The 13878-nt window shown below is 44.2% G+C and overlaps 1 protein-coding gene and 1 long non-coding RNA gene across 2 annotated transcripts in view; one reads left to right on the top strand and one right to left on the bottom strand.

Moving 5' to 3' along the window:
- The window catches only part of LOC144492584 (uncharacterized), a 30944-nt gene extending 28516 nt beyond the window's left edge, over nt 1-2428 (top strand). Inside the window, exon 4 of the long non-coding RNA XR_013497608.1 lies at nt 536-2428. This is a non-coding gene — a long non-coding RNA (uncharacterized LOC144492584). The remainder of the gene's footprint in view (nt 1-535) is intronic.
- Nucleotides 1-13878, bottom strand: part of slc7a5 (solute carrier family 7 member 5) — a 70731-nt gene that overhangs the window by 30689 nt on the left and 26164 nt on the right. The window contains exons 3-4 of the mRNA XM_078210747.1: nt 2596-2701; nt 708-752 (exon numbers count right to left, since the gene is read on the bottom strand). Of these exons, the coding sequence (XP_078066873.1) occupies nt 708-752; nt 2596-2701 (151 nt within the window). The remainder of the gene's footprint in view (nt 1-707; nt 753-2595; nt 2702-13878) is intronic.

Below are 13878 nucleotides of genomic sequence, written 5' to 3'. Positions count from 1 at the left end.
CGAGAGAAGATTGCTACATCTTTGTGGGCTGCTTTCATTGAGGTCAGTGGGGCAAGCACTTTTGCTTTCACTGACCACAAATTCCAGGCCAAAGTTGCATTCCAAATTTTTAAGGAGGTGTAATTAAGTTCAGTGCCAGTCAATTTATTCAAAAGATTAATCTGCTCAAGGAATAGATGTGATCATGTCTACTCTATCCTTGAAAACCTGAAGCATTGATGTTTGTAACAGTACATATGACAAGTAGAAAAAAGTTCTCACATGAAGGAGGTACCTATCTGTTTCCAGTCTGGATCAACGTATTACCTAATCAGGGGAATAAACTTTAAAATCTTAATCAAAATATGGTTCCCTAGACCGTAAACTCAATGCTGCGCAAACTACTGCTGCAAAATTATTTCTTAGACTCAAAATGTTACTCATTATCAATACCAATTATTGCAAAAAGTTGACATCAGTTGTGTTTTGCCAGGATAGAGGTTAATTGTATTCCATTTCGACTAACAATTTGACTTAATCCTTCTCTTTTTGACAGGACTGTGAAACAATGGTCAGACACAGACTTCACTGTTTTTTGTTTAAGTTCTACTTTGACAATGTGGCGAGAGAGATACTCAAGAGTGAGAAGATGGGCAACAACTTCATCTAAGATGTAATGTGGCTAAAGAGTAACATCATGTTTAATCCAGAAATGTTGCTGCACTCACTTAAATGGTTCAATCATTTCTTCCGTGACAAAATTCAAGTAATTCCTACAATGAAGAGAAAGTTACATTAAATTTTAACAAACATAATTCAGGCCAAGATAAAATCAGAACAAAATTACGTGCAAAACAGGGCAAGTTTTACAAATTTGCAGTCCCAAGGTCACAAAGAGCACATTGCAAAGCCTCAACAAAGTTTTAGGTTTAACACTGTATTCACGGATTTCCTGAGCTGGGCTTCCTGAAAAATTGCCACTAAAGCAAGACGAGAACACAATGGCGATTGAGGGAGTTAATGAAAACTACTGGAAATACTACAATAAACACACAATACATTTTTCTTTCTTTATTCTTTCATGGGACATGGTCATCACTGACAAAGCCAGAATCTGTTGTCCATCCCTAATTGCCATTAAACTGAGTGGCTTGTTAGGCCATTTCAGAGGGCAGTTGGTAGTCAACCACATTGCCGTGGGTCTGGAGTCACGTGTAGGCCAGACCAGGTATGGGCAACAGATTTCCTTCCCCTAAAGGACATTGGTGAAACAGATGGAATTTTATAACAATCAACGGTGGTTTAATTGTCACCATCACTAATATTGGCTTTAATTCTGGATTTTATCAATCCAATTTAAACTCCACCAGCTGCCACGGTGGGATTTGAAACCATATCCCACAGCATTAGCCTGGGTCACTGTGAGATATTACCACAAAACCATCGTCTCTCCTCCATCTGCTCTCCCTCAGCTGGTCTCCTGCCTACGAGTAGGAAATGGTTTGCTCACATTGCTACTACTAAGAGTTTACTCTCTACACTTGGAAGGTTTTCTGAATCACATCAGCACAGGTGGCAGCTTGGCTGCCTTGGATTGAACTCCAGACACGCAGCAATGTGACCAGCTGCACTTGAGGGAGGAGAGGTGCAGAGGGATGCAGCTCACGCGAGGTAACGTCGTCGACACAGCTTGTATAGGTAGAGGCTGAGTTCCCTCAACTTGTCAGAACAGCAATGTTTCAGGAGGCTCAGGGTATCATGTCAGGTAGCTCCTTGCTGGAGGCACTTCCAGGATCTCTCCGTGAATGGCCCACAAATACAGAGTATGGGACATAAAGGAATTATTTGAACTTTGCCTGTGATGGTGTCAGTCAAAATGAGTGAGTGCTCAAGTTTGCCTCTCCAACTGGCTGACAGATGCAGGGGTCCATCAAACTGAATAGACATAGCAATCCATTCACTCCCAGTTCAACCAGGAGTATTTGCAAACTGCATGGTTTTTCATTCCATCAATGTGCAGCAGGTGCGCCTTCGTAAGGTTTGGGTACGATTGCTGGGGAGCTGCCACGTGGCAGTTAAAGCTCCAAAACCTCTTTGAACCTGCAAGCATTCCTCTTTCAGTACTGTTACAAAAGATGCCACTTTTAACATTTCTGAGATTGAAAATTCTGAGGTTGGGGTGGCACAGTGGTTGGCACTGTTGCCTCACAGCGCGAGGGACCCGGGTTCGATTCCCAGCTCGGGTCACTGTCTGTGTGGAGTTTGCACATTCTTCCCGTGTTTGCGTGTATTTCCTCTGAGTGCTCCGGTTTCCTCCCACAGTCTGAAAGACGTGCTGGTTAGGTGCCTGCCAAACAGGCACCAGAATGTGGCGACTAGGGGAATTTCACAGTAATTTCATTGCAGTGTTAATGTAAGCCTTACTTGTGACCAATAAATAAATAAATCCCATCATTTTCTATTGGTTAAACTCGTTGGAGAAGTTAAAGGACTGGTGAGAAATGTTAAGATTTACATGTAATCTGAATGCAGTAAACTTGCTTATGGCCTGATCAGCTCGGACCAAAGCGACATTTGCGTAAAAGACTAACTACATATCACATCAAACAGCCTCACCAGCCACCATATGCAAAAAGGCCGCTGTACACTGCCAACACTGCTTTTCCGACATCTGTTGTTGTCCCTTCAAAGGCCCGGTCGGGTTTCAAATACGGAGTATTTCCTGTTTGGAAAAAACATGTCTAGGATTACTTTTGAACAATATAGTTAAGAAGATAAGAAACTTGTCAAAAACAACAAAGTTACGTAAGAGATCCAACATTCCTCTATTGTTTTAGAGAGGGGATTTACTTTAAATCAACTGATGCCTCTGCTAACATAACAATTATATTAAGCTGCTATTCAGAGGACGTTTGACATGGCTTGGGTGGTTTAACCTATAACATGCTTCTTCTGTTACCGAAAGGTTCCCTGCCAAAGGTCAGCCTGATTGACAGGCTAGACTTCCAGTCAGACAGGAAGCACTCTGGAGCAGGTCAGACTGATCCACGAATCCAGGGCGGGGTGATGGTTGACAGGTGGATCTTAGGAGTTGGGAGACCTTCACTTCATGGTCCACAAGATATGCTGTAAAAATACTTACCTTCTCCTTAAAGCTGTCCTCACCTCATTTCAGCCACCGGGTTCCTCAGAAATCCTACCTCTTTGGTCACCCGTCCTCCTATCTGCTTATGTGGCACGAAGGAAAGCTTTGTTTGATAATGATCCCTTGAAGCACCTTGGGATGCTTTGCTCTTTAAAAGTGGTATATGAACACAGACTGTTGTTGTTAAATTACCAACCCAGTTCCTGGGAGCAGACTCCTTTGCCCCACCTCCGTAAGACCCAGAAGTGGGTGGGTAAAAGTCAGGTTCCGATTTTTAAACTATTAACGCCTGACCCAAAGGATTTGGATAATGAACAGGAAGCCGAAATCTTATTATCGCAATATGAAGTTGCCATAACTAATTGCCCTCCATTCTTACTGTAAAACTAGACAGTTTCCCTCCAGTGCTGCAAGGCCCCAGCACCCATACCACGGTTGATTTCCACTTTTGTATGGTTTAGGAGTGGCAGGTCTAGGAAGCAGACAGGCTTGCCATTTTTGATTAATCATGAATCCTTCCTCCAGGGTCTTAAATTCCAGTAAGTAGTCTCACAACATCAGGTTAAAGTCCAACAGGTTTATTTGGTAGCATGAGCTTTTGGAGCGCCACTCCTTCATCAGGTGAGTACACGATTTGTTTCACAAACAGGACGTATATAGACACAAACTCAATTACAAGATAATTAGATTCCAGCGGAATCATTTTATCATATCTCACCTTAAGTGGCAAATTCCAGGTACCTCCCTTTAACCTGGAGCATCTTGAGGACCAGCAGTGTTGAATAAGTACATTACAGCAGTACATTGTCAACTTTCAGGCTTGAGAAAAGGTTTGCCTTGGTTAGCAGGGCTGTTGGGGGCAATGGTCGGGTGATTCCAATGCAACAGTGGCCCAGGTTCTTTCTTTTGGGAGCCCAGAGCAACACTGCTACCCACAAAACTGGATGGTAAAAACCTACCCTCTGGGCACCTCTACAGCTGGACAGCCAACTGGAAACTGCACTGGGTTCCATTATGCACCAAATTAAAATGTCCCATCATCTGACTCAGCGAGATGCTCCAGCCATTCATCAGGGGGCCTTTGGAAGATACAGCTTTGGCCATGTTGCTGATGGAACAGGGCTGGCAAGTCATGTCCCCCTATCCCCAATTTCCAGGATGCTATCTTCTCTCCTATCTTTTGTGGGCAGCAGATCTCAGCAGTCACCCCACCCAATATTAGTGGCAAACCGCAGGATCTTCCTCACAGTGCTAACCTTCTAATGCCCATAAATTTATCTTGCCAAAGACCAGGCCGTTTTCCGTCCTGCAAAAGCTGTGTACTTCCACCTTGTTCCCCAAACACAAGGGGCACGATCTTAGCTGCCCTTCACACCACTCTCCCGCTGCAACAAGGTTGGAGAAATTGGCAGCCAGCCAAATCTCGGTTCACTGCAGTGGGATGGGAAAATCCCGCCGGCGTGGACTGTAGTAAGATTCCAGCCAAGGTCTGCCAACTCCCAGGCTTGCCAGTTTTGATTAATCATGAACCCTTCCTCCAGGGTCTTAAATTCCAGTAAGTAGTCTCACAACATCAGGTTAAAGTCCAACAGGTTTATTTGGTAGCACGAGCTTTCGGAGTGTCGCTCCTTCATCAGGTAAGTGTAGGATTTGTTTCACAAACAGGGTGTATATAGACACAAACTCAATTACAAGATAGTTAGATTCCAGCAGAATCGTTTTATCATACCTCACCTTAAATGGCAAATTCCAGGTACCTCCCTTTAACCTGGAGCATCTTGAGTAATATTTTTGCGACAGATTTTGCACTCTTAAAAAGGTGAAGAAATTAAATACACAAATTGAGGAACCAGCAGAATCCTCTGGCTGATGTTAGCTGTGGTTTGGGAGGTCACCAAGTACAGATAATTAATCCAACATTTTGCAACCTGGTTCTGATAAATTTCTGAGGAAATCCCCGAGAAAATAACAAATTAACAAACAATAAAAACCCTGTTGTAATACAAGTTAATCAATTCGTAACAGTGACTTCCCCATGTCTGCGTGGGTTTCCTTCGGGTGCTCCGGTTTCCTCCCACAAGTCCAAAAGACGCGCTGGTTAGGTGCATTGGTCATGTTAAATTCTCCCTCAGTGTACCCAAACAGGCGCTGGAATGTGGCGATTAGGGGATTTTCACAGTAACTTCATTGCAGTGTTAATGTAAGCCTACTTGCGACACTAATAAATAAACTTTTAAATAGAAATATTTCTGTTAACTGTACTTTGAACTTACTGATGAATGAATGAATGAAAAGGCAGGATCAATTCATCATTATCTTTGCATAAAGTAATGCGCTAAGCTGGTGGTGCCTTTATGTAGTTTTTTAACTTTCCACTTCCCATTCCTTCCTAAATGCTCTCTATTTTCCACCCCCTTTCTTAAATGTGTTAATTAGCTTCACAGGCAGCAGAATCATTTTATCATACCTCACCCTAAATGGCAATGAACGAATACTGATGGGAAAAGCATGTTCACAATATTATTTGCTTCACATTTACACTCCAGTATCAAGAGTCGTAAGACTTGAACTATTTGCCTTGCTGCTGATAAGTTTGCTTTTAAAACAATGCTTTAGTGAAGAGCTGGATCTGTATCGCCAGAGAAGTCTCTCACACAGAGTGGACTTGCTGTAAAACAGGCTTCAATCAGATCCAGGGGAGTGGAGTTTTTTTTCAGTGGCTCAGGCAACAGGGTACAAATACACTCCTTTGCCAACGTGAGCCACTGCAATCAATGGAGGGTCAAGAAAACCAGGGTGAAAAACATTTGGATTTAAAAAACAGAGATCAAACTAAGTTGTCCAAAACAAAAAAAAAATGAAAATAGCAATACAACTTTAAGCACTAAATTCTGGCACTAAAATCTCTTCAGGGCTAACATCAACTGAAACTTCGACTGCATCTTCCAAACACATAGCCACCACCACCTAGAAGGACAAAGACAGCAGATGCATGGAAACGCCACCAGCAAGTTTCCCTCCAAGTCACATTGCATCCTGACTTGGAAATATGTTATCATTCCTTCACTGTCACTCTGTCAAAAGCCTGGAACCCCCTTCCTAACAGTGCTGTGAGTGTACCCATATCACATAGACTGTGGTGTTTCAAGAAGGCAGCTCACCAACACCTTCTCAATTCGGGACAGGCAATAAATGGCCTAGCCAGTATCACCCACATCCCGTGAATGAATACACAAAAAATAAATTCCTCCAGTCCATAAGTGTTAATGCATTTTCTAACTTTTCCATGACAGAACAATTACTTTTGTCTTGTCCCTTAATGTGTTTGTTTTTAACATGGCACATCATTAAACTGACATTTACGTAGAACCGTATCATCGATAAGAAAATGAAAGCAGGAGCAGCAGCTGTCTCTAGGTCTGCTCAGTCATTCAATAAGATCATGGCTGATCTTTCATCTTGACCTCACTTTACTGATAATGACAATCTGATATTCCATTTATAACCTGAGCAGCATGGTGGCACAGTAATTAGCACTGCTGCCTCATAACGCCAGGGAGCTGGGTTTGATTCCCGGCTTGGGTCACTGTCTGTGCGGAGTCTGCATGTTCTCCATGTGTCTACATGGGTTTCCTCCGGGTGCTCTGGTTTCCTCCCACAGTCTGAAAGATGTGCAGGTTAGGTGCATTGGCCATGCTAAATTGCCCCTCAGTGTACCCAAACCGGCGCCGCATAGTGGTGACTAGGGGATTTTCACAGTAACTTCACTGCAGTGTTAATGTAAGCCTACTTGTGACACTAATAAATAAACTTTAAAACCCTTCCCCCATTTGAGGGACTCATTAGTCTCTGTGCTGGTGCTTGCGAGGGATGAAATGTGTGAACGTGCCTTTTCTGGAGGTTTTCTTCTACAGGGTCGAGCTGCTGGGAAGAACCTCTAGAACGTTGGAAGGGATAGGAGTTAGGTGTACCAACAGGCTGGACAGTCAGAGGCGATGATAGCTTCACTATGCAGCTTTAAGTTGAAAAGTTGCCTGAACTGGATTGCTAGAGGTCGATATGAGGTTAAAATGATAGGCAGACACCTTACTCAGTGTCACCCCACCATCCAAGCCTCATCTAATCTGATGCTTTTTGCTCTGGGTGGCCTTATCATCTCCAGAGCTGCCTGTTTCATCTGTGAAGGAGCCCAAATACTAGCTAACTTCCCTTGCATTATGAGCTAATTCATTCCTCGTGGGGAGAGGTGAGAGTTTGTGAATGGCTCTTGAAAAGAGATGTCCATACGTGGTGATACTTTATTTAGTGTGGACACGCAGAAGGAGAGTGAGTTACAAGCAGGATAGAATGCTATTCAATTGGAAGTGTAGGGCTGGGTTGAAGAAGTGCAAGCAGCAGATTAGTGTTTCTCGTTTGTTATCTGGTGAGAACAGCATGCTGTCACTGCCTGTTGCGAAGGCAGTGAGTCACAGGAGAATGTATGCGAGTTGAAAGAAAGGAATAGTAGCAGAAGGTCTATTTGCATTTGGAGGAGAGGATGGAAATGTTTGGAATGGCCGGGCAGACAAAGTGCTGGGCAGGTTTGTGCAGTAGCCAGGCGGGCTGTGGAGAAATCAAGAGACGGAAACCTGTATTCAACCTCGCTGCTCTGGTCAGTTATGGAAGTATTTCCTGCATCAAATTGTGGTCCTAGTGCATTGCAATACTCCAAGAGTTCACTACCACTGCAATTTTTTTCCCAGTGTGCCACAGAGTCAGTGTGGCAGCTTCTTTCTATCAGGCATTCTTCCATCTCCTCAAAGAAGGCCTCTATAGAAGTGTCTTAGAATCTAGAAATTTGCTAGCATGTTAGAAGCTACATACATGTGTACATGAGGCCTGGTCTTTTGCAGACAGAAGGAGCATGGCCATGTATTGTGCCTTTTTCAACTTAATAAAAACCTGGAGAACAGCCATTTCCCAGTCCATTCCCCATGGCAATGATGTGACCAGAGTCAGCCTGCCTGGTTTGAATTGAAATGAGTGCTTGATAGTCAAATGCTGTCTGGCACATTCTCCATGGCAACTCCTCCACCTAACAGAGTCCATTTGCCAACCAATCAGTACTCACTTCTCGAGCAGTATAAATTATTGTTCTCCTTGTAATTGGTATTCTTGCAAATTCAACCCTGATCAGTGGAACATGAGAAGTCTCGAGAGCAGTCTAATTTTAAGCTATAATTTCCAAAGAGTGCATTTTCTAATTAGAATTCAGGAAATTCTTCCCTATAAGTATGTATTGCCCCTCACTGCCACAATCAGGTAAGCAGCCCCATCAATCAAAGGATAATGTGGCCCAGCAGTTTAAAATCTAAATTTTATGTCGTCGTCCCCCCCACGCTTCGGAGGGTGGCCTAAGGAGACTAAGTTGGATAGACTTGGCACAGAAATTACAATGTGTGATTACCCTGCGCCCGTCCAGTGTAATGTAGGCAGCATAGCAACCTCATGGTGTGTGTACAAGCACATGTATGTGCCGCAGACTCCATTTTGGAATTGTTAGGAGCACTCGAAGCACCCAAAAAAACAAGTACAACCAAGCCCAATATCACACCCACTGAACTCTTCCAAAAGCTTCTTAACAGCAGATACCATCTCATTAAATGTGTCTCATGTTTCCCAGGAGATAAACATAGCAGTCAAGTTTGATTTAGTTATAAATTAATCTCACCACGGGTAGTTCTTCCTCCCTGTTTTAAGATGATGTAAAATTCGGAATGAAATGAGCATAGAGCAGCCAGAGCACATTTGTGAGTATTTGCTGCTTTATGATTGGCATCTGCTCAAATCTCTCGGTGTTGAAGCAATGCTGCAATGACCATTAGATGATAGCTGACGTCTAATAATTCTATCACAAGCTGTAGATTTAATGCTTTTTTTAATAGATTTCTCTGAAGTTCATGGAGCAGTGTGACTTTACAGACATTTCAAGAATGTTTGCCATGGGTGTAAGATAATACTGCTTAAAACATCTTGTTCACATCCACACAAGAACATGAGTAGTGATGACTCGGCAATTTCCTTTGTTTAATTTTCCAGCCATGTCTGCAAGATCAGAGTTGCACTAATCGGATCCCCGTATGTCTTCACTGGGAACAGGAAAGCCATTGTATTTGGCTAAAATGTTTAAAACGGAGGTGCCTGCGAAACAAACTTATTCCTGGCTTCGTGAAATGGCATCAAAAAGAGAAAAGTTCAACAATCGTGGAAACAGATAACTGTGGGGCACGATCTTACTGGCCCACTGTGCCAGTCCATCAGTGTGGTAGGCCAGGAAGATAGTGCGCGAGGTTGGAAATCCCCTTCCCGGCCCTGTTTTGCCGACAGGGTTGGCTTCGCGCCCACAACATAACTGCAATCTAGAACCCCATGGCCTGGCTAATCCTTCACTTTACTATTACCATCAAACCATGGGACTAACCCTGGTTCAATGAGGAGTGTGGGACAGCATGCCAGGGACAGTTCCAGTCATATCTAAAAAACTAGGTGCTAACCTGGTGAAGCTACAATGCAGGGCTATATGCATGCTCAACAGCAGATGCAGCATGCTATAGATAAAGTTAAGTGATCCCACAACCAACTGATCAGATGTCGTTGCGCTATAACCAGTCAGAATAATGGTGAGAGTTCTGTCAATTAAGGAATGAAAGCTCCCAGAATATTCCCACCCTCATTGCTGGCAGAGTCCAGCACATCTGTGTGAAGGCAAGGCTGAAGGGTCTGTAACCATCTTCAGCCAGGAGTGCTAAGTGGATGATCTATCCGGGCCTCCTCCTGAAGTCCCCAGCATCACAGATGCCAGTCCTCAGCCAGTTTTGTTAGTGTGAATTTTATGCTCCTTTCCGGTGGACATGGATAAGATTCTCCCCGGGATTCCCATTCCGACCTGATTGCGATTTTATATCAGGACAGGCAGGGCTCTGGATGGGAAACCTGTCTTTACCCCAGTTAAGGTCATATGTGGCCACCTAACAACCGCTTAAGGGCCTTTTCGCTCCCAGCCTCGATTTTTAGGCTGTCAGATGGATGATCGATTGGGTGCAGGAAACCCGAAATCGAACAAAATTTAACCTTGGGTGAGAAGGTGCGGGACAGCCTCCATCAGAGGCCCCCTTTGTGACTGCAGGTGCCCTCCCAATAGGGCCTGTTGACCCCCAGATGTCCCCCCTCCCCCCCACACATCTATCCCTTGAGAGCCCGGTCTTCCCTACACCTTCTAGTTCCAGGCAGCTAGCTGCAGTGCCTCTTCTGGCCACACACGTGCCTGACAATGACAATCTCCAACCAGAGAGAGATTAGACACCACTCCTTGACATTCAACAGCATTATCATTTCTGAAATGTCCCACATTAACATCCTTGCCTTGGGGGAGGGGGGTATGGTCAGTATCGACCAGAAACTTAACTGTATCATCCAGGTAAATATATAAATACTGTGGCTACAAGAGCAGGGCAAAGGCTGGAAATTCTGCATCAAGTAACTCACCTCCTGAGTTTCCAAAGTCTTATGTAGGCCATAAGTCAAGAGTTTGGATGGAATACTCTCCACCTGCCTGGATGAATGCAGCTCCAACAACACTCAAGAAACTCTACACCATCCAGGACAAAGTAGCCCCCATTTGAATGGAAATCTATCCACCACCTTAAACATTCAATCCTTCTACCACCAGCACACGCTGTCAGCAGTAGTAGCAGTAGCGTCATCTACAACATGCACTGCAGCAACTCACCAATGCTTCAACTTCCAAACCAGCGACCTCTACTACCTAGTAAATCAAGGGCAACTGTGCATGGGAATACCATCATCTGTAAATTCGTCCTCAAGCCACACACCATTCTGACTTGGAATTATATCGCTGTTCCTTCGCTGTTAGTGGTTCAAAACTCTGGAACTCCCTCCCCAACAGCACTGTAGTTGTACCTACACCCCAAAGTCCACAGCCGGTCAAGTGGCAGTTTTGCCAGAGAAATTTGGGATGAATTTGCTAATGACTCCCAGATCCCAGGAGCAATTAAAGAAAAGAATCACTGCCCCACCATTTGAAAAAACATGCATTAGTTTATTAGCCTGCAGAAAATGTTCACCTGTGTATAAAGTACAGCGCACTGTGCATGACACTGGAATACATTCTGTCGGTCCCGAAAATAGCAGTACTCAAATTTTCACCTACCCATTGTTAAATTATGCAGATTTCAGGAGACAGACTTAATTTAAATTAATTTTGAGATTAACGGACCGTTCCATGGTTCGCCCCTGCCCTGCTCCAATTCCTGTGGCGGGCAGGATGGTAAAGTTCTGGCCCATGTCTTCTTGAGACTGCGTTGCAAGTCTATTTAGACAGTTTGCTTAAAAGTGATTGTACACAGACTGGGACACGAAGGGGCAATTTAACATGGCCAATCCGCCTAATCTGCACATCTTTGGACCACAGGAAGAAACCGGTGCAGCCAGAGGAAACCCAAGGCTAGATTTGAACCCAGGTCCCTGGCGCTGCGAGAGAGCAGTGCTGACCACTGTGCCACCTTTCCTCAACAAGTTTTCTAAAGGTCATTTTACTTCTTTAGTTCGCTTTTAATTGTTTGATTAATTCATTTGGGTCATGCTTGTTTAACTGTTGACCCGAGATTTGTAGTTATAATGCAGTTCCAGCTTTGCTAAATAGAATTGGAGTTTGGTGCCAAATTTGCTGAAGGCGTTAAATGAATGAATACAAGCAGGGCAATCAGTGCTCCGCTGAGTATGCAGCTCATTGGTTACAAAAAAAAAATTCTAATCACAGGAGATAGGATCAGTTAATGGGAAGCAAGTGTGAGAAAATGACATGAGGTACCCACCTCTATTCAATTCTCCAATTATTTTCTTTAGCTAATTGTACTACAACACAACTCTTAACTTTTGTTCTCTAGCCAATACAATATTTTCTTTAATTACATAACATTCATTTGGATATTTGTTGAGCCTAAATTGGATCAGGATCTTTTCCTTACCATCTGGAAAATGAGTCTATACATTAGCACTGTTGATTCCTTGCACATAATAGAATTTTTAAATTAATAAATAGTTGTTTAGTAGTACAGGAAAAAAAATGACAAAGGTCCGTACTTTCCTGGCTCCATAGCATCGGATTTGGGGAGTAACCCAAAGATATGCTGTGGAATCTCTCTTGGAGGTTCCCAGGTAAGGGTTTATGTGGTGATTGTCCAAAAGCACTAACTTCCCCTGAGCAACTGCACTGCGCTGAGAACCATCCAACAAAGTGATTTAAATCATTAACTTTGGATGGTTCTGCCAGTGTTATGCTTATAGTTACTCTGAAAAAAGAAATAAAACCACTTCTAATTTTAGCGTGACTATTTTAAACACCTGGATCGATCCCTGCCAGGGCCTTCCCCCACACAGCTGACCCCACAAGGGGCTCCACCTCCACCAACCCCAATAGTAGTCCCCACCCCTGCTTTATGGCAGCCAGTGCCGTAAACAAAAGGAGGCAAGTCCACCCTCGCTCTGATTCTTTTAGATTCTGATGCTGGACCCAGAGACTCCTGCGCTGCCTGGATCTCATCCAGCCCGAGTTAAGAAGGTCGGGTAAGACAGGCACTGAAGAAATGTAACATATGTAAGTGGGTACGGAGTGGCAATCTGATGCTGACTATGTTTCCAAGGAAGTTATGGTTCCTGCTGAGGCCAGATGCAAGAATGCCAGATTTCAAAGAGAATAACAGTTTCTGCTGCAAACCTTCCAAAAACAGCGCAATGCCTGGACATATTCCTTTTGCCTGCAGAGGACAGATTCCTGCATATGAATATTTGTAGCTTCTAGCAAGAATAAGTGAACTATATTGAAAGCCTGACTGATTAAAATTCATACCATCCCTTGATTGCATCATTCACCGAGTGTTAACATACAGATCTATGCCGACACAACGGTGGCATAGTGGTTAGCACTGTTGCCTCACAGCGCCAGGGACCCGGGTTTGATTCCCAGCTTGGGTCACTGTCTGTGTGGAGTTTGCACATTCTCCCCGTGTCTGCATGGGTTTCCTCCGGGTGCTCCGGTTTCCTCCCACAGTCCAAAGATGTGTTGGTTAGGTTGATTGACCATGCCCTTAGTGTCAGGGGCACTAGCAGGGTAAATACGTGGGGTTATGGGGATAGAGCCTGGGTGGGATTGTGGTCAGTGCAGACTTGATGAGCCAAATGGCCTCCTTCTGCACTGTTGGATTCTAAATCTGCCTCTCCAACTCTCCATCACTGCCTTTGACTGTCTCTGTATTGTCAGTTTGCTTCTTTAACATCAAACCCTGATTAGCACACCTCCATTAGCTTCACAGTGAAATCCCCAACATAATTCTCCTTTATCACTGCCTCGATCTTCATCTCTGACCACCCTGAGTGGTTTTAAAACCACACATAGCGGGTGAAATTCTGGTGACCACTGCTGGGCACCGTCAGTGTGCCAGCTGGGCCCTGCCCAGCCGTGCCCCCAGCTTCTCGGGGGCTTCAATGGCCTCCAAGCCCCCGAGTGTGATCAACGCGCCAGGTCTCCGCTAGTGAAGACAAGTAGTGATTCTTGCCGTTATCGCACCGCGCCCGAAGGCCGGTGAATTCCGTGCGCTGGGATTTGAAAGGACTACCCATATTTAAATACTATTTTAAATATGCTAATCAGATCCAATTTGCACCATGAGGAAGGGGCCAAGCGAATCGCAAACCGT

Source organism: Mustelus asterias, chromosome 4, assembly GCF_964213995.1.
Source record: "Mustelus asterias chromosome 4, sMusAst1.hap1.1, whole genome shotgun sequence".
NCBI lineage: Eukaryota > Metazoa > Chordata > Chondrichthyes > Carcharhiniformes > Triakidae > Mustelus > Mustelus asterias.
Note: the sequence above shows the minus strand (reverse complement) of the source record. Positions and strands in the feature narration are given on the sequence as shown.